This window comes from Pygocentrus nattereri, chromosome 17 (assembly GCF_015220715.1).
Source record: "Pygocentrus nattereri isolate fPygNat1 chromosome 17, fPygNat1.pri, whole genome shotgun sequence".
Classification (NCBI taxonomy): Eukaryota; Metazoa; Chordata; class Actinopteri; order Characiformes; family Serrasalmidae; genus Pygocentrus; species Pygocentrus nattereri.
The window spans coordinates 9,786,371-9,813,360 of NC_051227.1; the positions used below are offsets into that span (position 1 = coordinate 9,786,371).

At 41.4% G+C, this 26,990-nt stretch overlaps 1 protein-coding gene and 1 long non-coding RNA gene across 4 annotated transcripts in view; one reads left to right on the forward strand and one right to left on the reverse strand.

Annotated features, from left to right (window-relative positions):
- Positions 1-20: 20 nt before the first annotated feature.
- LOC119265743 lies at positions 21-15,614 on the forward strand. The gene is made up of 2 exons (XR_005131699.1): positions 21-132; positions 14,551-15,614. It is a non-coding gene; the product is annotated as an uncharacterized LOC119265743 (long non-coding RNA).
- The window catches only part of LOC108411335 (chloride channel protein 2-like), a 134,782-nt gene continuing 122,640 nt past the window's right edge, over positions 14,849-26,990 (reverse strand). For all 3 annotated transcript variants that reach the window (XM_037546395.1, XM_037546396.1, XM_037546397.1), the window contains 2 exons: positions 23,222-23,308; positions 14,849-22,427 (listed from right to left, as the gene is read on the reverse strand). In XM_037546395.1, the coding sequence (XP_037402292.1) occupies positions 22,233-22,427; positions 23,222-23,308 (282 nt within the window). In that variant the 3' untranslated portion in view covers positions 14,849-22,232. The remainder of the gene's footprint in view (positions 22,428-23,221; positions 23,309-26,990) is intronic.

Here is a 26,990-nt window from a genome sequence, read left to right on the forward strand (position 1 = left end):
ACACGGGGAGAACATGCAAACTCCACACAGAGAGGACCCCGATCACCCGGCCGGGGAGCTGAACCCAGGCCCTCCTCGCTGTGAGGCAACAGCGCTGCCCGCCGCGCCACTGTGCCGTGCTGGTTCTGGATGGTAAATAAAATGCCTATATTTGTGTTGTAGTCATGGTGACCCCTGGTTCCCATCACCACCACCTTAAAGAAGTCAAGTCAAATCTAAGTTTCTCTTCATTGAACCATCTCACATCAAACCACCCTGAATGACTTTGTTTACATCTCAACCACTGATCTATGCAGAAATGTTGTTCAATACCTTGTGCTGTTGAAGTTGCTAATGTACAACACTATTAGGGAAGAAATATGTGGACATGTATTTTTATATATTTATAATACATTTCACATACATCGCAGCCCATGTACTTCAGAATATACCGCCGTATTAACCAAATTTTAAAATTCATTTATTTTAAAATGTACGTGGAGATTTTACATATAGAAAAATAAATGTAAATACATATATTTATCAAGTACATTTGAAAATGTATGAAAATAGCCAAAATAATGTCTAACACACTTTAGTGTTTGGAATACATATTAAATTTATATAAACAGTGTCTTAAATTTAAATATTAGCAAATAAACCTTTAACATGACCAAAGTGAGAGCTGTAGGTCTTGATACTCTGTGAAAATGCAGTTTGATTTGAAATCTATAGGACTCCACCTGTCAAGTCCAGTCATGAAATTTCCTCACTACTAAATATTCCACAGTCAACTGTCAGTGGGATTATAACAAAGTGGATGCGATTGGGAACGACAGCAACTCAGCCACGAAGTGGTAGACCATGTAAAATGACAGAGCATCAATGGATGCTGAGGGGCATAGTGCGCAGAGGTCACCAACTTTCTGCAGAGTCAATCACTACAGACCTCCAAACTTCCTGTGGCCTTCAGATCAGCTCAAGAACAGCGTAGAACGCTTCATGGAATGGGTTTCCATGGCCGAGCAGCTGCATCCAAGCCTTACATCACCAAGCGCAGTGCAAAGCGAGGAATGCAGTGGTGCAGTGGCGCCGCCACTGGACTCTAGAGCAGTGGAGACATGGTCTCTGGAGTGACCAATCACGCTTCTCCGTCTGGGAATCTGATGGACGAGTCTGGGTTTGGCGGTTGCCAGGAGACGGTACTTGTCTGACTGCACTGTGCCGAGTGTAAAGTTTGATGGAGGGGGGATTATGGTGTAGGGGTATTTTTCAGGAGTTGGGCTCGGCCCCTTAGTTCCAGTGAAAGGAACTCTTAAAGCTTCAGCTCCAAGAGATTTTGGACAATTTCATGCTCCTAACTTTGTGGGAACAGTTTGGGGACGACCCCTTCCTGTTCCAACATGACTGCACACCAATGTACAAAGCAGGTCCATAAAGACATGAATGAGCAAGTTTGGTGTGGAAGAACTTGACTGGCCTGCACAGAGTCCTGACCTCAACCTGATAGAACACCTTTGGGATGAATTAGAGCGGAGACTGTGAGCCAAGCCTTCTCATCCAACATCAGCGTCTGACCTCACAGATGTGCTTCTGGAAGAACGGTCAAAAATTCCTCTAAACACACTCCTAACCCTTGTGTAAAGCCTTCCCAGAAGAGTTGAAGCTGTTATAGCTGCAAAGGGTGTGCCGACATCATATTAAACCCTATGGATTAAGAATGGGATGTCACTCAAGTTCATATGTGTGATTATATATATATATATATATATATATATACACACAATTTTTGGCCATTCTCATACATTTCAAAAATATATTTGATAAGTAATTTTTTTTTAAAGCATATAGAGCCTTTATAGCGTGTTTAATTATGAATTAATGTCAAAACAATCACTGGTTTTGGGTCCTGACTCAGCATCAGCAAAGCAAAGTGCTAAGTGCTCAGCTTTTAGCGATTAGCCTACTCACCAAAAACAGTGATGAATTTCAGAGGTGGGCTTTCAAAAGACTTTGGAGAAATGTTTCACGCAAAAATGCTGATAATGCAGAAATTGAGCTGTACTGTAAATACTCACGTTGTTCACTCTCATCGTAGAGTGACTTAATGTTTTCTACTTTTCTACAAGAAAGAAACATGAAAGCACACAAATATCTTATGTGCTTAACTAGAACCAGGGTGGCTAACAGGCTAAAGGAGCCAACAGCCTAAACAGCTCCATCATTAATATCACAGGCTTGAATTAAAGCACGTACAGTTTGATTTACTGTAAAACTGCAGTATAAAAGTCTAAACAATGTCACTGGAATGTTTTACACACTTCAAATGTCTGTGTTTCAGTCAGAAGTCACGTCAAACCCATACTGAATCCCAAGTGGCTCTGTACTCACTAGTGTTCTAGCTATGAAAGTTTAGGAATTCTAGCCTCTCCAGTCAAACAGTGCATCATTTATGGAGTGTGGACGTGTCTGAGGTGCAAATTGCTGTGTTTTGCTCTGCTGGGCTGCAGGATCCAGTATTTAAACTCCTACTCAGTGCACTATGTAGGGAGCAGGGAGCCATTTGGATTGGTGCTAAATAAGACTTGCGGTGGTGATTTAATCAAAATGTGCCAAGATTTTTACATTAAACAGTGCCGTGTTATCATATACAGTACTGTGCGAAGGTCTCAGCAAAGTTTTTAAGCAAAGTTTTAAACAATGTACCTCAGCAGTGAGTTTATCACAATATACATTAGAATAAAGTCGTATTCATAATTCAAATAAACATAAAAACAATAAAAAGCAATAAGAATTTCTTGGGTCTATATTTTTCCTGGACACCTTCACAGCCACCACAGATACTTGTTAATATCATCAATTACATCATGAGCTCAATTTACTGAGCACTGATTGGTCAAACCAGGAGCTGCTTTTAACTACATATAATACTGGACTTCCTCGAGGAGAGGCTTGGAAATGGGTAAACAAACACACTAACATCCAGAAAATCAATATATACATATATATCATTATTAATAAATATTCTATACATTTTGTTTATTCAAATATAAAACACTTTTCTCAGCAAATAAACACAAAAAAATTGATTTTCAAAAATGTGTCTTGGGTGCCTAAGACTTTTGCTCAGTACTGTATGTTCATTATTATATGACAAAGTTTTTAAAAATCATGAAATGTCCACAATACACTGTGATGGGCAAAGGTTCTCCTCATTCAGCGGTCCATCGTTGCTTAGCAACGATACTGCATTCTGAAGAAACCTTTCTAAGCGGAATACTTCTTGTCCATTATTAGATATAAAAAATCATTTTCTGAAAAAGTGTGTATGTTATCACAGTTCACGTCGGCCGCCGTCTTATAAAAGCGATAAGCCACTTGAGGCCGTGCGGTACTGTGCTTTTATCACAGGGAAGTGGGTTTTTTGCTTCGTGTTGTGCCTAACAACACCCTACCCTGTGGTAAAATCACAGTAATGCACAGCCTCTCGTGGGTCATTGCTCTATTATTTATGATATTGCTGTTAAAATGATGGTCTGTTGTAGAAGTGGGGTATAGTGGCAGTGTAGAGTTAGGTTTGATGGCACTGGGGTGTAAAGCCACTCGCTGCATCTTTGATGTCTTCTGTAAAGTAGGGGCTGAGGCAGGCTGCAAGCGTGATGTGGCCTTTATTAGGGGTAGTCCAATACTCACTGTCCATGAAACAGGCAGGGGTCAATGAGTCCGAAATCAGATGAAGGTGTGCAAGAGGGAGGAGTCATCATAATACATTCACATTTACTATTGAATGAAAACGTCTCACCACCATGGATCATCACCTTATCGTGGTGGAGAGGTTTGTGTGCTTGAAGGACCCTAGGAGCTATGTTGTCTGGAGCAAAAGCTCCTGGTAGGGTCTCCCATGGCAAACTGGTCCTAGGTGACAGGCCAGACAAAGTGTGATCCATAACCACCCCTATGAGGACAAGAACAAGAAAGCAGGACTTGTGTACCCTGCCCGGATCAGGGTTACCGGGGCCCCACCCTGGAGCCAGGCCTGGGGGAGGGGCTCGCCAGCGAGCGTCCCAGCACGAAGGAGCTACATGAGTCCCCCCTCCCATCGACCCACCACCAATGGGAGGGGCAGTAGTAGGGGTTCGGTGCCTTGTTGATTGGTCAGTGTCCGAAGGCGTGGGCCTTGGCGTTCTGATCCTCGGTTGCTGAAACTGGCTTTTGGAACCTGGAGGGACTGGGAGATTGACAGGCGCTGGGTTGGTGCTGGGTCAGCAGTGATGCGGGCTCTTTACTGGTCTGTTGTGGTAAAGAAAGAGCTGAGCCATAAGGCAAGGCTCTCGATTTACCGGTCAATCTACATTCCAACCCTCACCTATGGTCATGAGCTTTGGGTAATGACCGAAAGAACGAGATCGCGAATACAAGCGGCCGAAATGAGTTTCCTCCGCAGGGTGGCTGGACTCTCCCTTAGAGATAGGGTGAGAAGTTCGGTCATCCGGGAGGGACTCAAAGTAGAGCCGCTGCTTCTCCACGTTGAGAGGAGCCAGTTGAGGTGGTTCGGGCATCTTGTTAAGATGCCTCCTGGACGCCTCCCTTGGGAGGTGTCACAGGCAAGTCCCCCGGGGAGGAGACCCCGGGGAAGACCCAGGACACGCTGGCGTGACTATATCGCCCAGCTGGCCTGGGAGCGCCTCGGAATCCCTCCCAGGGAGCTAGTGGAAGTGGCTGGGGAAAGGGAGGTCTGGGCCTCATTGCTCAGGATGCTGCCCCCGCGACCCGAACCCCGGAGAAGTGGAAGATGATGGATGGATGGATGGATGGATGAAAACGGTGACAATAGCATTCCAACCTGAACTAAGGAGATGCTCGAATTTTAGATCCAATAGACATCGGCAAACATTGGTACACACATTCGTTTATTGAGTTCAGTCCCATGTGGTGGGTGTTCATGCTCTGTTGAGATATGTGTGTGTTGAACAGTGCATGCAGCTCCTGGACGTTAATTGGTCTGACACGCACTTTTAAAAGCAGCAAAATGAAATCTCACGCTTGTCATAACTCATACACCACACACTCCATACCCCCATGTCCTTTACAAACACAGTATACATCGCTCAAGACAAGACATGCTCTGGACACTCTCCAGTCGCACTTAAAGTTTTCCTTAGAAGATTTTCCCTGATTGTTTGGCCACACCCACTGTGTTAGACTGACAGGTCAAATAATGGAAGGAGACACACTGAGGCAGAAACAGACACGAGGTGAGAGACAGAAGAGTGACTGACAAACCTTCCAGCAGAACAGAGAATCAGAACTACTGCGTGTCTAAGCAAACAAAGCATTTCATCAAAACTACACATTGGCAAATAACTACACTAAAACAATCATTCAACATAAAACAGATAAATGGATATATATGTGCCCATCCTACGGGCCCTGATGAGGACTGTGATAGCCGGATGAAGCCCTGCAAGGATGGCAGGGAGAGGTGGGGGGCAGTGCACGAGTCCAGAGGCCCACCTCGAAGACACCCACTCTGGTTCTGCAGCGAGGCCACTTTAATTTGCCTCATGTTTGATCCAAGTGGATGAGCTGCGGCGCAGGTGCAGTGATCAAGCAAGGGACTCACTTACTAGAAGTTCTCCCGCCGCAGTCCTCATGGGGCCTCACCCTTGCTCGGGGTCTTCCTGCCAGCTCTCGCGGTCGTCATCGTTCATACAACAATTTATTTATTTGGAGGGTAACTAGAATTACAACACAGACAATTAGAACCACTGTACGGATAATTAGAACTAAAACGATGACTTGAATATTGATGGATAATTAGAAACAGTAGAGGATTAATAGAACTAGTTGGATAAGTAGAACCACTAGACAAACAACCAGAGCTCAGTAGTTACCTAGAACCACTGGATGGATGATTATAACCACTAGACCAGAGGTGGACCGCGGGCTGTGTCTGGACCCAGACACTATCCTATGTGGACCTGGACCCATAACCGATAAACTATGGAGAATTATTTAATTTCGACAGGCTGCTCCTATTTTTATCGCCATATCTTTTCAAGTCTTTACAGTGGCTTTAGTGGCCTGGGAGACTCACAGACCAATCACATGCGTTGCAAATATCACATGACGTTACTCAGCCAATCAGATCTGTGCATTACGATGAGCTCTGAGACTCGAGTGAGTGACGCCACACAGAGGAGGGATGAGGAGAGAAACAGCAGTCAGAGAAGAAAGTGAGTCAGAGGGAAGTTATTCCACATGGCATGATCTAAAAACAGAAAAGTAAATGTTGTTGAAATCTGACTGAACTGGACTTTATTTGATCTGATATTCGGCTGTCGACTGTATAAGATGTTGATATTCCTACTCGGCTACTTCAGTAAACAGTATATGGCACTGAGTCGTGATGCAGGTTAGACGTTATGATGTTCTGGACCTTCGCTTGAGGAAATTTTCTTTGACTGGACTTTATTGAATTTGAATGAAATACCCCTGCACTAGACAAATAACCATACTTACAGTACATGGATAACTAGAATCCTATTTCCAGAAAAGTTCGGAGATATTTTTCTAAAAAATATTTTGTAAAAAGATTAAATACAAGAATATGATTTTGTAAAGTCTACTGAAACTTTATTTAAGTGAAAAAAGTGCAAAGAAAAGATTTCTAATGTTTTTGCTGCTGAACAATCATTGCATTTCGTAAAAATAAACAAATTTAGAATTTGATGCCTGCAACACACCTGGGACAGAAGCATGTTGAGGGCTGTTTTGCTTCAATTTTCCTTTTAATTACTTTTAATTACTTAATTACTTTTTAATTGTTTGGGAACTAATAATAACTGTTGCAGTTTTTCTAGTGCAATTTTTGCCCATTCTTGCTTTCCATACAACACTTTAGCTGCTCAAAAGTTGATGTCTGATTTTCCTCTTTATGATGTGCCATACATTGTTAATAGCAGATAGATCTGGACTGGACTGCAGGCAGGTCAGTCAAGCACAAGCACTCTGTGTCTATGAAGCCTCGCTGTTGTAGCATATGCAGAATGGGGCCTGGCATCGTCTTGCTGGAATAACTAAGGACTTCCCAGAAAAAGACGTTGTTTTGATGGCTGCATATGTTTCTCTAAAATCCCAATATACACCACAGAGTCAGTGGTACCTTCACCTACACTGATGCACCCCTATACCCACATATGTCTGGATGGCCCCTTCGTCTCTGGCACGGAGAACAACCAAGCTGAGGTGTGGACTCATCTGACCACAGCCCACATTTCCACTGTCTTTCAGACCAGAGAACTCTGCAGCGTTTACATAGAATTGATGCATGGCGCTCTCCTTGCGTAATAGAGGTTAATGTTGCATTTCTTGGTGGAACAGCAGATTGTATTGTGATAACAGTTGGTAAACACTCCCAGGCCCATGCAATGCCATCTGAGGGCTCTAAGGTCATACACATTCAGCAATGGTTTCCAGCCTTGCCCAGTACAGACAGAGATTTCTCTGGAGTCCCTGGGTCTTTTCACAATATTATGTATGGTAGATGGAAAAACACCTTAATTCTTTGCAGTTTTGTGTTGAGAAATGTTATGAAATTTGGCTTTGCTTGCAAAGACTGAGCCTTGGGTTATGAGTGGGTTTATGGGAATTTTTGACCGTTCTTCCAGAAGCGCATCTGTGAGGGCAGACACTGATGTTGGACGAGAAAGTCTGGCTCACAGTCTCCTCTCTAATTCATCCCAAAGTTGTTCTATCAGGTTGAGGTCAGGACTGTGCAGGCCAGTCAAGTTCCTCCACACAGGAAGGGGCCGTCCCCAAACTGTTCCCACAAAGTTGGGAACAGGAAATTGTCCAAAATCTCTTTAACTCTTAATGAAGCATTAAGAGTTCCTTTCACTGGAACTAAGGGGCCGAGCCCAACTCCTGAAAAACAACACCACACCATAATCCCCCCTCCACCAAACTTTACACTTGGCACAATGCAGACAGACAAGTACTGTCTCCTGGCAACCGCCAAACCCAGACTCGTCCATCAGATTTCCAGATGGAGAAGTGTGATTGGCCACTCCAGAGAACACGTCTCCACTACTAGAGTCCAGTGGCGGCGCTTTACACCACTGCATTCCACGCTTTGCATTGCGCTTGGTGCATTCAATGATTTGGATGGATGAGTGAATACTTTTGCCAATATAGTGTAAGTTGGCTGGCCAAAACATTAAAAGTCATTTCTTTTTACTTACATCAGTTAAATAAAGATTCAACAAAACACAGATTCTTCTTTTAATTGTATTCAATAAAATGTCACAACTTTTCTGGACATGCAGTTTATGGAACTAGTAGGTGAAATAGGTGGATAACTAGAACTACTAGAACTCCTCACTGGTTTTCAGGAAAGGGTTTATTAATATGTATAAAGTGGTGCTATCGAAACAGAGAACAGCTGTTGTGTCTCAGTCTTGAAGCAAAAGCATTTTGGCTCTTGCTTGGAACTGGTTTAGACAGACAGTCAAATCAAATTTGTTGTTCCGCATGTCCAATATATATCTGCCCTTTTCCTTGCAGTCTGAACAGAAGACAGTCAAATCTAACCAAATCTTTTCAGTTCCAATTTGGAGCTCAGCCTTAAGGTGACTGTCGTTTCAGTAAATGGTCAGGGGCTGCTACTGCGTCTGCGATGAAAAAGCGAAGAGGAAAATCAAATCTGTTATGACCATTTTTCTTTTCTGTCCAGACGCATCATTGTGAAGTTGGTCTGCAAGGCTGACACAGTGCACTGGAACCCCATTCTTCTTAAAGCGATAGTTTGGCAATAAAATTCAATTTAAACAGTTATTGTCTTACCCTAAAAGTAGTCCAGGCATGTTTGGTGCCTGAAGCTTGTTTCTTTAATGTAGCCAAACATGTAACGGAGACTTATCCCTTAAATCAAATCTCATATAGGTTTGCTTATGTGGTTTATGAAACTGTACTGATAAATCAATGTGATCGGTTATTAATCTCAGTGTTACTGAGCTCTGCTAAAGCCTGAGTAGACTGAAATCAATGTGATCGGTTATTAATCTCAGTGTTACTGAGCTCTGCTAAAGCCTGAGTAGACTGATAAATCAATGTGATCAGTTATTAATCTCAGTGTTACTGAGCTCTGCTAAAGCCTGAGTAGACTGATAAATCAATGTGATCAGTTATTAATCTCAGCGTTACTGAGCTCTGCTAAAGCCTGAGTAGACTGATAAATCAATGTGATCGGTTATTAATCTCAACGTTACTGAGCTCTGCTAAAGCCTGAGTAGATTGATAAATCAATGTGATCGGTTATTAATCTCAACGTTACTGAGCTCTGCTAAAGCCTGAGTAGATTGATAAATCAATGTGATCGGTTATTAATCTCAACGTTACTGAGCTCTGCTAAAGCCTGAGTAGATTGATAAATCAATGTGATCGGTTATTAATCTCAACGTTACTGAGCTCTGCTAAAGCCTGAGTAGATTGATAAATCAATGCGATCGGTTATTAATCTCAGTGTTACTGAGCTCTGCTAAAGCCTGAGTAGACTGATAAATCAATGCGATCGGTTATTAATCTCAGTGTTACTGAGCTCTGCTAAAGCCTGAGTAGACTGATAAATCAATGCGATCGGTTATTAATCTCAGTGTTACTGAGCTCTGCTAAAGCCTGAGTAGACTGATAAATCAATGCGATCGGTTATTAATCTCAGTGTTACTGAGCTCTGCTAAAGCCTGAGTGGACTGATAAAACAATGTGATCAGTTATTAATCTCAGTGTTACTGAGCTCTGCTAAAGCCTGAGTGGACTGATAAAACAATGTGATCAGTTATTAATCTCAGTGTTACTGAGCTCTGCTAAAGCCTGAGTAGACTGATAAATCAATGTGATCGGTTATTAATCTCAACGTTACTGAGCTCTGCTAAAGCCTGAGTAGATTGATAAATCAATGTGATCGGTTATTAATCTCAGTGTTACTGAGCTCTGCTAAAGCCTGAGTAGATTGATAAATCAATGTGATCGGTTATTAATCTCAGTGTTACTGAGCTCTGCTAAAGCCTGAGTAGACTGATAAATCAATGCGATCGGTTATTAATCTCAGTGTTACTGAGCTCTGCTAAAGCCTGAGTAGACTGATAAATCAATGCGATCGGTTATTAATCTCAGTGTTACTGAGCTCTGCTAAAGCCTGAGTAGACTGATAAATCAATGTGATCGGTTATTAATCTCAGTGTTACTGAGCTCTGCTAAAGCCTGAGTAGACTGATAAATCAATGCGATCGGTTATTAATCTCAGTGTTACTGAGCTCTGCTAAAGCCTGAGTAGACTGATAAATCAATGCGATCGGTTATTAATCTCAGTGTTACTGAGCTCTGCTAAAGCCTGAGTAGACTGATAAATCAATGCGATCGGTTATTAATCTCAGTGTTACTGAGCTCTGCTAAAGCCTGAGTAGACTGATAAATCAATGTGATCGGTTATTAATCTCAGTGTTACTGAGCTCTGCTAAAGCCTGAGTAGACTGATAAATCAATGCGATCGGTTATTAATCTCAGTGTTACTGAGCTCTGCTAAAGCCTGAGTAGACTGATAAATCAATGCGATCGTTTATTAATCTCAGTGTTACTGAGCTCTGCTAAAGCCTGAGTAGACTGATAAATCAATGCGATCGTTTATTAATCTCAGTGTTACTGAGCTCTGCTAAAGCCTGAGTAGACTGATAAATCAATGTGATCAGTTATTAATCTCAGTGTTACTGAGCTCTGCTAAAGCCTGAGTGGACTGATAAATCAATGTGATCGGTTATTAATCTCAGTGTTACTGAGCTCTGCTAAAGCCTGAGTAGACTGATAAATCAATGTGATCGGTTATTAATCTCAACGTTACTGAGCTCTGCTAAAGCCTGAGTAGACTGATAAATCAATGTGATCGGTTATTAATCTCAGTGTTACTGAGCTCTGCTAAAGCCTGAGTAGACTGAAATCAATGTGATCAGTTATTAATCTCAGTGTTACTGAGCTCTGCTAAAGCCTGAGTAGACTGATAAATCAATGCGATCGGTTATTAATCTCAGTGTTACTGAGCTCTGCTAAAGCCTGAGTGGACTGATAAATCAATGTGATCAGTTATTAATCTCAGCGTTACTGAGCTCTGCTAAAGCCTGAGTAGACTGATAAATCAATGTGATCGGTTATTAATCTCAACGTTACTGAGCTCTGCTAAAGCCTGAGTAGACTGATAAATCAATGTGATCGGTTATTAATCTCAACGTTACTGAGCTCTGCTAAAGCCTGAGTAGACTGATAAATCAATGTGATCGGTTATTAATCTCAACGTTACTGAGCTCTGCTAAAGCCTGAGTAGATTGATAAATCAATGTGATCGGTTATTAATCTCAACGTTACTGAGCTCTGCTAAAGCCTGAGTAGATTGATAAATCAATGTGATCGGTTATTAATCTCAACGTTACTGAGCTCTGCTAAAGCCTGAGTAGATTGATAAATCAATGCGATCGGTTATTAATCTCAGTGTTACTGAGCTCTGCTAAAGCCTGAGTAGACTGATAAATCAATGCGATCGGTTATTAATCTCAGTGTTACTGAGCTCTGCTAAAGCCTGAGTAGACTGATAAATCAATGCGATCGGTTATTAATCTCAGTGTTACTGAGCTCTGCTAAAGCCTGAGTGGACTGATAAAACAATGCGATCAGTTATTAATCTCAGTGTTACTGAGCTCTGCTAAAGCCTGAGTGGACTGATAAAACAATGTGATCAGTTATTAATCTCAGTGTTACTGAGCTCTGCTAAAGCCTGAGTGGACTGATAAAACAATGTGATCGGTTATTAATCTCAGTGTTACTGAGCTCTGCTAAAGCCTGAGTAGACTGATAAATCAATGTGATCGGTTATTAATCTCAGTGTTACTGAGCTCTGCTAAAGCCTGAGTAGACTGATAAATCAATGCGATCGGTTATTAATCTCAGTGTTACTGAGCTCTGCTAAAGCCTGAGTAGACTGATAAATCAATGCGATTCGTTATTAATCTCAGTGTTACTGAGCTCTGCTAAAGCCTGAGTAGACTGATAAATCAATGTGATCGGTTATTAATCTCAGTGTTACTGAGCTCTGCTAAAGCCTGAGTAGACTGATAAATCAATGCGATCGGTTATTAATCTCAGTGTTACTGAGCTCTGCTAAAGCCTGAGTAGACTGATAAATCAATGCGATCGGTTATTAATCTCAGTGTTACTGAGCTCTGCTAAAGCCTGAGTAGACTGATAAATCAATGCGATCGTTTATTAATCTCAGTGTTACTGAGCTCTGCTAAAGCCTGAGTAGACTGATAAATCAATGTGATCAGTTATTAATCTCAGTGTTACTGAGCTCTGCTAAAGCCTGAGTGGACTGATAAATCAATGTGATCGGTTATTAATCTCAGTGTTACTGAGCTCTGCTAAAGCCTGAGTAGACTGATAAATCAATGTGATCGGTTATTAATCTCAACGTTACTGAGCTCTGCTAAAGCCTGAGTAGACTGATAAATCAATGTGATCAGTTATTAATCTCAGTGTTACTGAGCTCTGCTAAAGCCTGAGTAGACTGAAATCAATGTGATCAGTTATTAATCTCAGTGTTACTGAGCTCTGCTAAAGCCTGAGTAGACTGATAAATCAATGCGATCGGTTATTAATCTCAGTGTTACTGAGCTCTGCTAAAGCCTGAGTAGACTGATAAATCAATGTGATCGGTTATTAATCTCAGTGTTACTGAGCTCTGCTAAAGCCTGAGTAGACTGATAAATCAATGCGATTGGTTATTAATCTCAGTGTTACTGAGCTCTGCTAAAGCCTGAGTAGACTGATAAATCAATGTGATCAGTTATTAATCTCAGTGTTACTGAGCTCTGCTAAAGCCTGAGTAGACTGATAAATCAATGTGACCGGTTATTAATCTTAGTGTTACTGAGCTCTGCTAAAGCCTGAGTAGACTGATAAATCAATGTGACCGGTTATTAATCTTAGTGTTACTGAGCTCTGCTAAAGCCTGAGTAGACTGATAAATCAATGTGATCAGTTATTAATCTCAGTGTTACTGAGCTCTGCTAAAGCCTGAGTGGACTGATAAATCAATGCGATCAGTTATTAATCTCAGTGTTACTGAGCTCTGCTAAAGCCTGAGTAGACTGATAAATCAATGTGATTGGTTATTAATCTCAGTGTTACTGAGCTCTGCTAAAGCCTGAGTAGACTGATAAATCAATGTGATCAGTTATTAATCTCAGTGTTACTGAGCTCTGCTAAAGCCTGAGTAGACTGATAAATCAATGTGATCAGTTATTAATCTCAGTGTTACTGAGCTCTGCTAAAGCCTGAGTAGACTGATAAATCAATGTGATCAGTTATTAATCTCAGTGTTACTGAGCTCTGCTAAAGCCTGAGTGGACTGATAAAACAATGTGATCAGTTATTAATCTCAGTGTTACTGAGCTCTGCTAAAGCCTGAGTGGACTGATAAAACAATGTGATCAGTTATTAATCTCAGTGTTACTGAGCTCTGCTAAAGCCTGAGTAGACTGATAAATCAATGCGATTCGTTATTAATCTCAGTGTTACTGAGCTCTGCTAAAGCCTGAGTAGACTGATAAATCAATGTGATGATCAGTTATTAATCTCAGTGTTACTGAGCTCTGCTAAAGCCTGAGTGGACTGATAAAACAATGTGATCAGTTATTAATCTCAGTGTTACTGAGCTCTGCTAAAGCCTGAGTGGACTGATAAAACAATGTGATCAGTTATTAATCTCAGTGTTACTGAGCTCTGCTAAAGCCTGAGTAGACTGATAAATCAATGCGATTCGTTATTAATCTCAGCGTTACTGAGCTCTGCTAAAGCCTGAGTAGAATCATAAATCAATGTGATCGGTTATTAATCTCAGTGTTACTGAGCTCTGCTAAAGCCTGAGTAGACTGATAAATCAATGTGATCAGTTATTAATCTCAGTGTTACTGAGCTCTGCTAAAGCCTGAGTGGACTGATAAAACAATGTGATCAGTTATTAATCTCAGTGTTACTGAGCTCTGCTAAAGCCTGAGTAGACTGATAAATCAATGCGATTCGTTATTAATCTCAGCGTTTCTGAACTCTGCTAAAGCCTGAGTAGAATCATAAATCAATGTGATCGGCTATTAATCAGTTGATGACCATGACCATGGAGGGTCTTGACCACTGAAGAACTGGGTAACAGGGTATGCAGAGAAACAGATGGACTACAGTCTGTAACTGTAGAACTACAAGTGCTCCTATACGGTCAGTGAAGCTGATAAAGTGGACACTCAGTGTATACACAAGGTGGTTTAATGTTATGGCTGGTCGGTCTGTAGTGTACGTACATGCACATGCATAATCTCTAAAGGGGATTATGGCCTGTAGGCATCACCTCAGATTACGGTGCTAAATTCCCAACAGTTTATCAAGAGTATTATTTACAGTCTAACAGTGCTAATCCCAGAGAGACCGAGATAATCTCAGACGTTTTGTTCTTTATTTTCTCCTTTGTTTCTCTAGAGAACGGAGTATCTCATGCCTGAAACGCACCTTGGGGCTTAGCAACCTTCTTACTCTCCATTGACCAATCACAGGTCTGGGACGAGCGTCAGCAGTGTCCGCACGTGCCGTTTACAACCAAACAGAAGCAGAGAAAGTGTGGCGGGAACGGCCCCCCGGCAACGGCAACAACTCAGTCTGTGGGAGCATATGCTGTTTATCCGTTTAAAAACACAAGGGGCTAAAAGAAAGGACAGATGACGGCTGAGGGAGGCCAGGACAGGCCCAAACGAGGGGAAGAGAGACTGGAAAACACAGGTTTGTATGTTAAAATCTCTTTATTCATCCCTGATACAAAAAACAATGCTTTATTACTCCTTTCTTTTTTGAAAAATAGCAAGGCGCACATGTGCGTTTTCTGTTTATTGTCTGGAATTCCCTCGGGATGTGTGCATATATATATCCGTGTTAGACGTATTATGCACTGTTTGGGTGCAGGAGACAGTATTTTAACACCTATGTAGTGCACTATGTAGGGAACAGGGAGCCATTTAACACTCAGCCAAGCCATGGCTAGGCCTGGTATGCCCTTTTTTGGCCATCTATTTTCTTTTCCTGTCAAGTCCCAGATTTCAAATATAGTCACGCACAAACCCCACAAACCGTTATTGCACATCTTCATTACCTTTAGATCGTTCATCAAAAAAAACAAAAACAAAACAACAACAACGACATTAATAACAAAAATAAAACTCCTATATTGCTCTACTCGATTTCCTTTAGATGATTGTTAATAAATACACACTTGTGATTTACACTAGCGGATGAAATGAAACGGAACACAAAAAATGCAAAACAGCGAAGGAAACTTTCGCAAAAGTCCTGTCCCATCGTTAGGAGCCGAGATGCTGTTACCATGGTTACCTGACTTGACTGCGAGTGACGTCACGTCGCAGCTTCATGTGTGAGGAAAGTGTAAGGAGTGTGGGTAGCATGGACCTGTGTTTCCGTATATATTCTCTCGCTGAGATCACATTCATCTGAGATGTTGTAGGCACTTAAGTGAGATGATACTGTTAAAGAAACGGTTTGGCGAAAAATCACATTTGCCCAATTTTCTCCACTCAACCTGAATGTCAGTCAGCCAAGATAACTTGTTTTAGATATAAACTGGAGCTACAAGGCCTATGTTGCCAACACTAGAAGTCAATAGACACCCAAATAATCAACGTGACATCTGGGAACTCATCTAACCCCGACGTAGTCGATCAACCAAGGCAAATTGGTGTCCAAATTTTCCCTCATTAGATTTAAACTGGAATAATGAGGCTAACATTGTTTAACACTTGAAGTTTATAGTCACCCAAATCTTATCTGTAAATATACGCCCGGAACATCTCAAACCACATCCAGCTCTGCATTAGTCACGTAGGTGACGTTCATGACAACTGGGAACTCACTTAGCCCTGATTTAGCCGATCAACCAAGGCGTGTCTGGTGTCCAAATTTTCCTTCATTCGTTTTAAACTAGAGCTACAAGGCGAATGTTGCTACACACTAGGAGTCAATAGTCACCCAAATAGTCACCCGAAGACTTGTGGTTTGAGCTGTGCTCATGCCAACTGGGAACTCTTTTCAAACTCCCACTTCCCATCCCGTTTGAGGCTGAGGAAAACTGGATCTAGCAGTTGTGGCCTTTTAGAAAGCTCTTAGAATGGAGCTGTTTCATTAGTGCTCATTTATTTTAAACATGATTAGGCCAAAACCCCCTGAACCACACCAATTTCATGAAAGTGCACAACTGGATTCAACTTAAGCTTACAGTTATCCTAGTATCCCTCTGTATTCCATATCACGTAAAAACATCGACTCAAATGTCCACCTAAAAGCTCCCCACACACTACTGCTTCTTGTTCTATGGGCAGGAATGTTGTAGTGAGATCACAAAACCTCAATTTAGAAAGGAACTCTGACTTCCAGAGTGGGAATTATAAGTCGGAAGTGGAATTTTCCAAAAACACCCCAGTTCCCACTTTGACATTGGTCATTACGCAACATTGGGACCCTTATTCCTCAAAGATGTGTAAAGAGTGTGTTTTGCGTCTGACTTGTGAAAGTTCCGCAAACGTTTCAAACGAGCAGAGATTTAAGCACAAGTGATCAATCAGGTTCAGTGCGTGAAATCAAGCGCCCACGCCTCATTTACATCTCATTTACATGAGGCATGTCATAATACATGCAGATGTTTTGGCAGATGACAGCCTTTAGCAGCTCATAAGCCAATGTCTGAGTTTGTAGCTGGGGTTTAAGATCGAGCAGTGAGTGCACTGCTCCCCCTACTGGCCGAACTTTATAATGTTTAAATTTACCAAAATGTAAAAAAAAAATAAATGTGAAACTTTTACCAGATGTGATTGTACAGATACACCAAAGATGAAACTAACAAATGAAATTTGCATATTTCCATTTTACAGATATGACCATACACAGCTTTGGTGAATAAGGTCCAATATGAGTTACTATGATGAATAAAAGTGAACAAAACTTGACCGTGTTGCTGCCCGCAGCCACATGATGAAATGTTGTTCATTTTAATAGCTCACAGTAAACCTGGATGCTGTTTGAACAGGCTGAGAGAAGTTTAGTCCATTTATTTAAAGAAAAGACTGCGGTGACCGCGGACTTCAGGTGTCCGTTAGCCACATCATCCTGGTACCTTCAGTTCTAAACTAAAGCAGTAAAATTTGGATGCCAAACATTGACTCTATCTGCGATGAGAGGAAAACAGATTTTTCGCCAAACTATTCCTTTAAACATCATTTCCATTTCGGAAAACAGACCAAACCTTCAGGCGACGTTACGCTGCTGCCATGGCAACGTGGACCGAAGTCCCAGAAACATTTCTGGAGAGCACTAATACAATATGAACAGATCTCCCAACAGGGACTGGAGTCATCAGAAAACAAACATGAACAAACAACAAGAAAGAAATAGGCAACTAAAACAAAAGTTTGATCTTAAGTTAATTCGCTCATTACAGTTATATGTTAAGTTAAATGACATGAAATATATATTAAATCTGTAAACCTAAAATCATACTTCTACAGTGCGCCATCAAACACGTTAGACCCACCCTGCACCCACACGCAAACGCCCGGCCATTAAAGCTTATTGGTCAAGGTCAGATGATGGACACTCGTCAAAGCCGAATCAATATCAAATCAACTCGATTGATTAAATAACCGAAAAAAAAGGTACGAAAACCAAAAGGCACAGAACAAACATTCATAATAACGAGTAAGACGACCGTCAACAATGACGTTAGAACTGCCCGTCTCTGTTTTTGTTCCGAGACTCGTTTTGTCTCATTAGGTCTCACTACGTCTCAAAATACTTTTCTTTTTGGTCACAATATAGGAAACAAGCTGGACATCAAGCCATGTTGAGAGAGAGAGATAGACAGAGAGGCTGAGTGCTTATGGAATGTGCTAATTAAAGGGAAACTGCACTGATTTCTCTAAATTTTCCATAATTCAGTTTTTAAGGTGTTCAGGGTGGTTTGAAGTGAAATGCTCTGTTCTAGAGGAACCCAGAGTAAGACCTGTTTACAGTGGTGATAGGAACCAGACGTCTGAAGAGTCTAATGCTTATAAAAGCTCCTTCGCAGAAAGTTATTATCATGAGTTACATGAATACAATGCCTGAGACATTGAATGCGTATACATGCACTCAATAATCCAATCATAATCAGAATTCTGCAGTTATCCGATTACTCAAATGGTCGTGTAAACACCATACTTCCATCTAGGAATCTGACTAGGAAATCTGATAAAGAGGCTGGATTTTAGCTCAGTAATCAGATTTCTCAGTGCATGTATAACCTTACTCGGATTTCTTTCGGATTTCTCAGACTGCGCAAGTCCGAAAACAGACCAGAAATCAGTGACGATGAAACATGTTTGACGAAATGAAGGATTTAAATACTCTTCGTCTTCTAGACGATGCACGTTCATATTTCATAATTTTTTTTAAAAAGTATTTTTTTAAGTTTCAATTTTATGTTACGTTTAAGTTACGTTGTTCTCTGACTCAGACAGAGTTTCCCCATTATCTGATTACTATGGCATGTTGATCGGATTACTGACAAAATCTGATTTTCTGTAGTTATCAGATTATTAAGTGCATGTAAAATCATGGAAATATATATTTTAATCCAAAGTCCATTCATGGTATTTCACAGTCCCTAAAGAACGAAAAAAGAAAGATAATCTGAGTTTTCCTACAATGCAGCATTTCTCATCAAACCATTCTGAATGACTTTACATCTCAGTGACTGAATTATGCAGATATTTTTACAAATGAATGAAATTCCCCCTTAAGTCATATTAAAGGAACACTTTAGTGAAAAACGGACACCCTTACTCCTAATGTAGACCGTGAGGTAAGATGTGTTTTGGCTAAATATTTCTTCATAAGTTTTGTGCTGGAGCTACGAGGCTAATGTAGCTAAACTAACCCTGGAGCCTTAGTTTTTCCCCATACTATGTAGAACAGTATCAGAAGTGTCTTTGAGATTCCATAAAAGGCCCATATCAAGCAAAACAATGTCAAGAATGTACCCTCTGTAGCTTCCGAGCTAACACCGCCAAGTTTTGCAAGATCATAGAGCCTACATCTCAATAGTTTGCTTTTGCTTTTTTAATCCATTTGACTTAGAGGGTTCATAAAGTGTTCATTCAAACATGATAGATAGGAATGAAAGAAGGAATGCACAAAAATCCTGAAACCGAGAGACCCTCCACTTAGAAAATCACTACTTCTACTTCTTATTTCACCACAGTCAGTATACACTCTGTAGCCAAACGTTTCTGTACATTCCTCTTATTTCTTATGGCTTGTCTCACCACATATGCTAGCAACACCTTAGCAACCACCTGGGATACCATAGCAACAGCCTAGTAACACCTTAGCAACCATCTGGGATACCCAAAGCAGTGGCCTAACAACACTAATTACCACCTGGGATTCTCAAAATAATGGCCCTAACAACACCTTAGCAACCACCTGGGATTCCCAACATAATGGCCTAGCAACACCTTAGCAACCACCTGGAATACCATAGCAACAGCCTAGTAACACCTTAGCAACCATCTGGGATACCCAAAGCAGTGGCCTAACAACACCTTAGCAACTACCTGGGATTCCCAAAGTAATGGCCTAAGAACACTAACCACCACCTGGGATACCACACTAACAGCCTAGCAACACCTTAGCAACTATCTGGGATTCCCAATGTAATAGCCTAAGAACACTAACAACCACCTGGGATATTTCACTAACAGTCTATTGACACCTTAAGAACCACCTAACAACCACCAAGCAATGCCCTAACAGCACCACAGCAACTACCTGGAATTACTCTACATTAACTCAATTAGGGTATATAAGTAATTCAATAACAAAACAATCAACAGTGTTCTGCAACTTGTAAAGCACGATTAGCTGGTTTAACTCGACATCGTCTTACGAAGATATTTTAAACCGTGTCCGAAAAGTCCTGTCATAATCATCCAGAGATAAACATCATTTATATAATTTACTACATCAACTGGAGCTCTGTGAGGTACAGCATAATGATAAATTGTAATTTTTTTATTTTTAATCCTAATTCTCTTCACTGAGATGTGTCAACTGTTAATTTTTTAATTAGAAAAAAAAATAGCAAAATCCTATATTTTGTAAAATGTTTTACTAACTTACACCTTTATACAGATTATGAAAAAAAAACTGGTTACAAAAAGTATTGTGTACACATTTTTCTTCAAATGCTGCACTAACGAGAATTCGGTCACTTAAGTTGGAAAACAGTAAAAACTGGTTTCAAATAAATTCACTTTTAAAATATTTAACCAGGCATTGTCGCTTGCATATCCAAAAAAAGTGGCTCCAGTGGAAAAATTTTTGGGTGACTATTGACATCTAGTGTTTGTTAGCAACGTTAGCCCCTTTTTGTTTTTAGCTCCAGCGCTAAAACTAAAGAAGTAAACTTCAGACACCAAACATGTCTTGGCTAATTGCCTACATTCAGGTTATGGGGGAAACTGTGCACATGTGATTTTTCACTGAACTACTCCTTTAAGTAGATACTGTTAATAAATTCTACCTCCAAATCTCAGAAGTAGCACCACCTTCTCGCTTTAAGACCCACCTTGGGTCATACAAGTGCTGACTAGGACTTGGTGGTTGGCCCGTAAGGGCTGGACTGGTCACTATCTGTCAGAAAAGCGCGAGCTGGCATTCAGCAGGAATTAGAAATTAGTTTGTTCCAAGTGGGTTGCGCGTTCAGACGTTCAGATTCACTGATGTTCGAGCAACGTTACAACATTTTGTGCAGAGTTAGAGATTAAATACTGCTGGTGGACACACTGTTTAAAGATCATGACACCTTAAGACGGACGTTGCACACAGAAATAAACACAGAATACAAGACAACTCACTTGAGCCAATGGAGACGTTAAAGCGATAGTCTGGCAGAAAATCTATTCACAAAGTTTCCCCCTTAAACCACACGTAGCCAATAAAGTGAGACAGTTTAGGCCTGTGGTTTGCATGATGTCAATGCTGATAGGTTTGTTATTTATTTGCTAAATTAGCCTAAATTAAAGGCACCAAACGTGTCTTGGTTGACTGGCCACATGTGGGACAAGGCTGGGATTGTGTACGTTACACTTTCCGCCGAACTATGACTTTAATCGTGCCTATTTTAAGCTGCAGAAAGCATCGAGTTAATAACTGCGGTCAGTTAAATAAATAGAAAATACAAATAAATAGAAAACGTAAGTTGATCTGCCACTTCCGACTAAGCTGTGGTGTTGCCGTTTGGTCGGTTTCATGCGAGTTTTGGCACTTTGCCCAACAAAGCGTCCTGTAGCTGTTAGTTCAACAAAAAAAGCTAATTTTTACAAAATAAAAGTGCATCGCTGTTAGATACATTAGTACAAAAATCTCTGGCGTTCGGAGTTAAATTACATATACATGAAAGCCAAAGAGGCTGCGGAGAAACTAGCCTGTTTAGTGGTCAGTGTATGTGACAAGGGATACTGGTCAGTATTTAAGGACGAGCGTCTCTTAGCTTACGAGAAAAAAAAAAGAAGGTAAATCTGAATTTCAAAAATCTTCAAAAATGACTACATTTCTTAAAAAACTGCAGCACTGAGGACTGAAATTTTCTTTCTTCATCTCTCTCTCTCTCTCTGACTCACTCACATAATCGCACTTTCTGGCGAGGGACGCATTCATTAGGAAGACACGCTCGAGAAGAAGAGCAGCAAAGAGGAAGAGACGGAGAAGAGCAGAAGAAAAGCAGTGCTTAGTGTTCAAATCGTAGGTCCCTTTTCAAAACCAACAGCAAAGAGAGCTCTAAAAGGTCCTCACCTTCTCAAATAAAGAAAGGAATCAGTGCAGAAGGGGCGGGACTTGATAGAATGGGTCAGAAAGGGGGTGGAGTCTGAGTAGGCAGGGCCAAAAGCACCCCACAAATACAGAGGATTCCAGAAAACCTTTTTTTTTGTCTGTCGCTCTAAAAAAAAAAAAAAAAAAAAAAAAAAAAAAAAAAAGATGAAAATTCGGCCGTCGGTTACAACTCTCGTCCGTTTTGTCCTCTTCGTTCATCTGTTTTCCCTCTTTTTTCCCTTCTCTCCTCCTTACTGGGACTTCTCGTCAGAGTCTGAGGGCTGGTGGTCTTGAGGCAGGGTCAGGTTGGTGTGGCGGTTCCACAGTTTGTGGAGCTCCGTCACTTCTGCATCGCTGCTGCTGGTGCCACTGTCCCTGAAACTGGCCAGTGGGGGGCGCACCTTCACCCCTTTCACCGTCACGGAGCCCTCAATGGCTTTGCGGAGCTACGACACAAAAGTTTTGTGAATTAGCACAAGCACATGTTAAAAGACTTAGCTACACTACATGGCCAAAAGTATGTGGACAGCCCTCCTAATTATTCAGTTCCGGTGTTTCAGCCACATCCATGCAATCTCCATGGACAAACACTGGCAGTTGAATGGGTCATACTGAGGAGCTCAGTGACTTTAAACCTGGCACTGTCTTAGGACCACATGTTCAGCCCTACAAGCCTAAGGTCACTATGTGCAATGCCAAATGTTGACTGTCGGTAAAGCATGTCACCACTGGTCTCAGGAGCAGTGGGGTAATGGATCATGCTTCATTGTCTGGCATTCTGTTGGATGTATCCGGTTTTGGTAGATGCCTGGAGAACACTATGTACCAACAGTAATGTTTGGTGGAGGAGGGATAATGGGCTGAGGTTGTTTTTCAGGGTTTGGGCCCTTTAGTTCCAGTGAAGAGTGATGTTAATGCTACAGCATGCAAACCCATTTTGGACAGTTTATATGCTTCCAATTTTGCGGCAGAAGTTTGGGGAAGGACCTTTCCTGTTCCAGCATGACGGAGTCCCTGTGCACAAAGCAGCTCCATAAAGGCAATGGTATGTCTAACAAGCTTATATTGGTTTAATGGTTGGGTGTCTCAAACATTTGGCCATACATTGTGTCTTGCTAACACCTTCCAAAATACTACAATTTCTAGAGATTTTAAAAACAGATTTCCTCAGAGACAAAAGCATAATCCTGCTTTATGAGCTAGAATGTTTTCACGTTTGGAAATACAACAGGTTACGTACCTCTCGTAGCGATACGACTCCTATGAGGCGTCCGATGCTGGTGACATAGGCGTGGTCCAGTCCCAACAGAGAGAAAATAGTGTGAGTCTGAAAAGATGGAAATAAATGTTTATGAACTGTCATGTTGGTGTCAATACTGTAACTCTATTCACCTTTTGACCACATTACATGGTTTTTGTTGATTTTCTAACTGAACACAACATCTACTGAGAACACACTTCTGCACCATTACTGTTTGTCTGCTGGGTTTAACATTTTGGGGGCAAAATATAGCCTGTGCAAAATTTATGGCACATTTTATGCTTTATGCTTTCCCCACATTAGGTTAAATTCAGAAAGCTAATAGGAACGGTGAACGAAAAAATTGCAGAAAAAATGTAATTTAAGTTGGATTAAAAACAGTTGCTTGAATTCTGTGTCGTTTTGCCCCTTTTTATAGATGATGTGTCTATGTCTGGAGACGGTTAAGTTACAGTAGTAACAGCCCTAGTGACAATACAAACTACTTCGCTACTACTTTTTTCCTTTACCATTGATTTATGTCATGCAAGCAATTACAAGACAGTAAAATTCCCACATAAAACATCCCCTAACTTTCAAACGAAGTTTGGTGATGTGATATCTGACATTAATACCACATTTAGGGTACCTGACACATGAAACTATCCTAAAAACCTGGCTGTTGAGCTGCACTAGTTGAACAAACTTGGAGAACGGGCAGTGCAATACATTGTACAAAAAGCCATCTGTATTATGGTGTTTGTTGTAGGACATCCTCAGACCACAATGTCAGGTTTCATACATCAGACAAAACAGCTTCGGGTCTCAGGAAATACTCTTGTACATCTGGACATAAGGCAAAATGGCCTCAGGCAAAAAGGCACTTTGAGGAAACTGACCTTGGCCAGAAAAGCGAGTGGCTTTCGCAATTCTTTTTTACTACATTAGTTAGAGCTTAATGGTTAAATTACACTAGACACTACACTACAAACTTTACTGAAATATAAAGCAACCACATTAGATATCAAAACAACCACCTAGCAACACCCTAGAAACCACCTGGAAAACTACAGCAACCACCAAGCAAACGCTAATGCAAGTAAAGCAAAGGAAAATATATATTTTGATATATTTGACATTCAGGCTACAGCAGTTTAGCTCCACCCATTAACCCTAAAGTTATAAGGACTTGTTGAGGCACAATGCAGGACAGCGAATCAGAGCACAGACCATTTACATATCACTTAACACAGTGACAAAAACAACAAAAAGAGGTTTTGTAAAAACTTAATTACGACTGTTTTTGGTACTCACACACAAATCATAGGCAGAAAATTGCACAAGAGATCTGTAAGATACGAGTCCTGAATAACAATCGACCACAAAGACACACAAACATATTTAACAATCTTTAATTTACTCATTATCTGCCTCCCTGCTGCTCCTGTTGACTCAAATACAACAAAACAAAAAGGGAAATAACTCCGTCAGCCTAAACACTTTAAAGCAATCAGCGTTATTAGAGGCTCAAATGGGATCCGTTACCCTTTAATTATGTTAATCAGGTGTTAAATATTTTGAGTAGAAGTTCCCAGTCGGGGTTCTGCAGAGGGAATCATATTGACCATCTGCTAAGTTTGTGTCTCAGGATTACCGTTCCCATGGCAACAGCATCCCTCCCCGTGGTAACCATAAGCGAGGAAAAATAAACCAGAGCTGGAAATATTTGTCCTTTCTTACTCTGTCCTTACTTCACCTCAGACTTGTGAGAAATCCAGACATAAACAGTGAATCCATTTAGGAAAGTACTTTTTAGTGCTGCCAAACGAAACCTTGAAATGTAGTCGTTGAGGACAGAAGCTACAAAATAGAAAACATTTCTGAGAATCCTGAGAGGCTTTAATAAAAATATGTCCAGTCGCTCCCAGTAACAACAGTGTGGTGGTTCCTCTTCTGCTGCTCTGCACCTAAAGGGGGTTATTTAGGGCACCGCAGCGGTCAGTGTAGTTGTTTTTTACCAAATAAAGAGCTTCGTTAACTGTTTGTAGCATCTCCTTCTTCATTCTTCACCATTTTCTCTACAATATCATGATGTCTAAGTGAGAGCAGAGCGATAAGCAGGCGAGTTAAGATGCAGGCCCAATCTAACTTCACGCCTCGTTCCTATTACTTAGGCCCACCCCTCTGTTTCGCATGTTCACGTCTAGTTTTAGGGTGTCCCGATTTGTGTTGAGATAGAGGGGTAGGACGAGGTTTTAGGGCTACATGACCCCCCAAAGGGGACAATTTGAACAAGAAGCTGGCTTAAATTAAACGTATCAGGAAACCAGCTGGAGTGATTATAAATGCAAACAAGTCCATTCGTCTCCAAATTATCGATGTTCGTCTTAAATCTCTCTCTTTGCCATTTCGTGGCTACTAGCTGGGCGAGACTGTTGTCTGTTTTGCTATGGTGACCAGCCGTCTGTGCTGATCTTCAGGGTTAAAGGGTGAATCAGCAGTTCTACATTAACTCCAGCGTTTAAGACCATTTACACTGTTAAACTGTGTTAGAACAATCATCGTCATCATCGTCGTCGTCATCATCGAATGCTTAATCCAGCTGGGGTCGCAGAAGCAGAGAATCCCAGATGCTAGCTCTTAAAGCTCATTCTGAGGGACCCCAAGCCACTCCCAGGCCAATTTATATATGATATAATCAATCCAGCGAGTCCTAGGATGAACCAGGGGTCTCGTCTTAGTAGGCTGTGCCTGGTAAACCCCCACCGGGGGGCATCCAGGGGGGTATCCAGATCAGATGACTGAACTCCTCACCCTATCAAGTAGAGTGCAGCCTCTTTTCCCTTCCTGGATCAGAGCCTTGCCGTGGCGGAAGGGCTTGTGTGGTCTAGGGATTTACAAGGCCAAGTTGTCTGGAGCAATATGGTCCTGGTAGAGTCTCCCAAATCCTCCATGACTAAGGGATGCTGGAAATCGTGTCCCCTACACCTGGGGGTAGTGTTCCTTGGCAAGCACCTGGTGTCAAGGCAGCCCGTGTAACCCAGCAGGATACAGCCTGAAAAGGCAACATGGGGGGACTGTGTGGGCCCACCACCCACAAGGTCCAGCATGTGGGACCAGTGCAGTGCCGTATAGGAGGTGGGAGATGGCAGGGAGGTCCTTGGCGGCTCGGACCCCTGCAGTGGAAACTGGCTCTTGGTAGAATGATAAGCAGAGCTTTATCTTACTACAAAGGAAGATTATTCAGATGTGGAGCAGCAACAGGGCAGTAAATGAGCCGTCGTTTTAGCGTGACGTGCGACGAAAACAAACTTGGAGCACATTTTTGCAAACGTAGCCTCCTCTCGTCTACTTGCCGCCTACGTTTTCAAGCAGAATTCGAAAACAATACTTTCAACTTGGACATCATGTATGTCTCCGGGTTCAGGGCCTACACTTGAACTCTGCATGGCTTATTAATGAGCGGAGATGCTATTACAATTTAGCTCATTCAGCAGAGCCATGACAATTTTAGAATGTGGTTAACGTCAGACAGTCTGTGTACGTCTTTGGGCAGAGTGTCTGAGGCTAAAACATACAGAAACACAACATTAAAACTCTTCTGCAATGCACACTTCACCTCAAACCGCAACAGCAGCCCAGAACCAGCCCCTATTAACGAGTTACTATGGAAATACTTTCCAGATACTAGTTGTACTGGCTGTCTCATTTCGGAATGACCTGTATAGCTGACTAGTAAATATGACTAACCGTGTAACAACTATCAGGA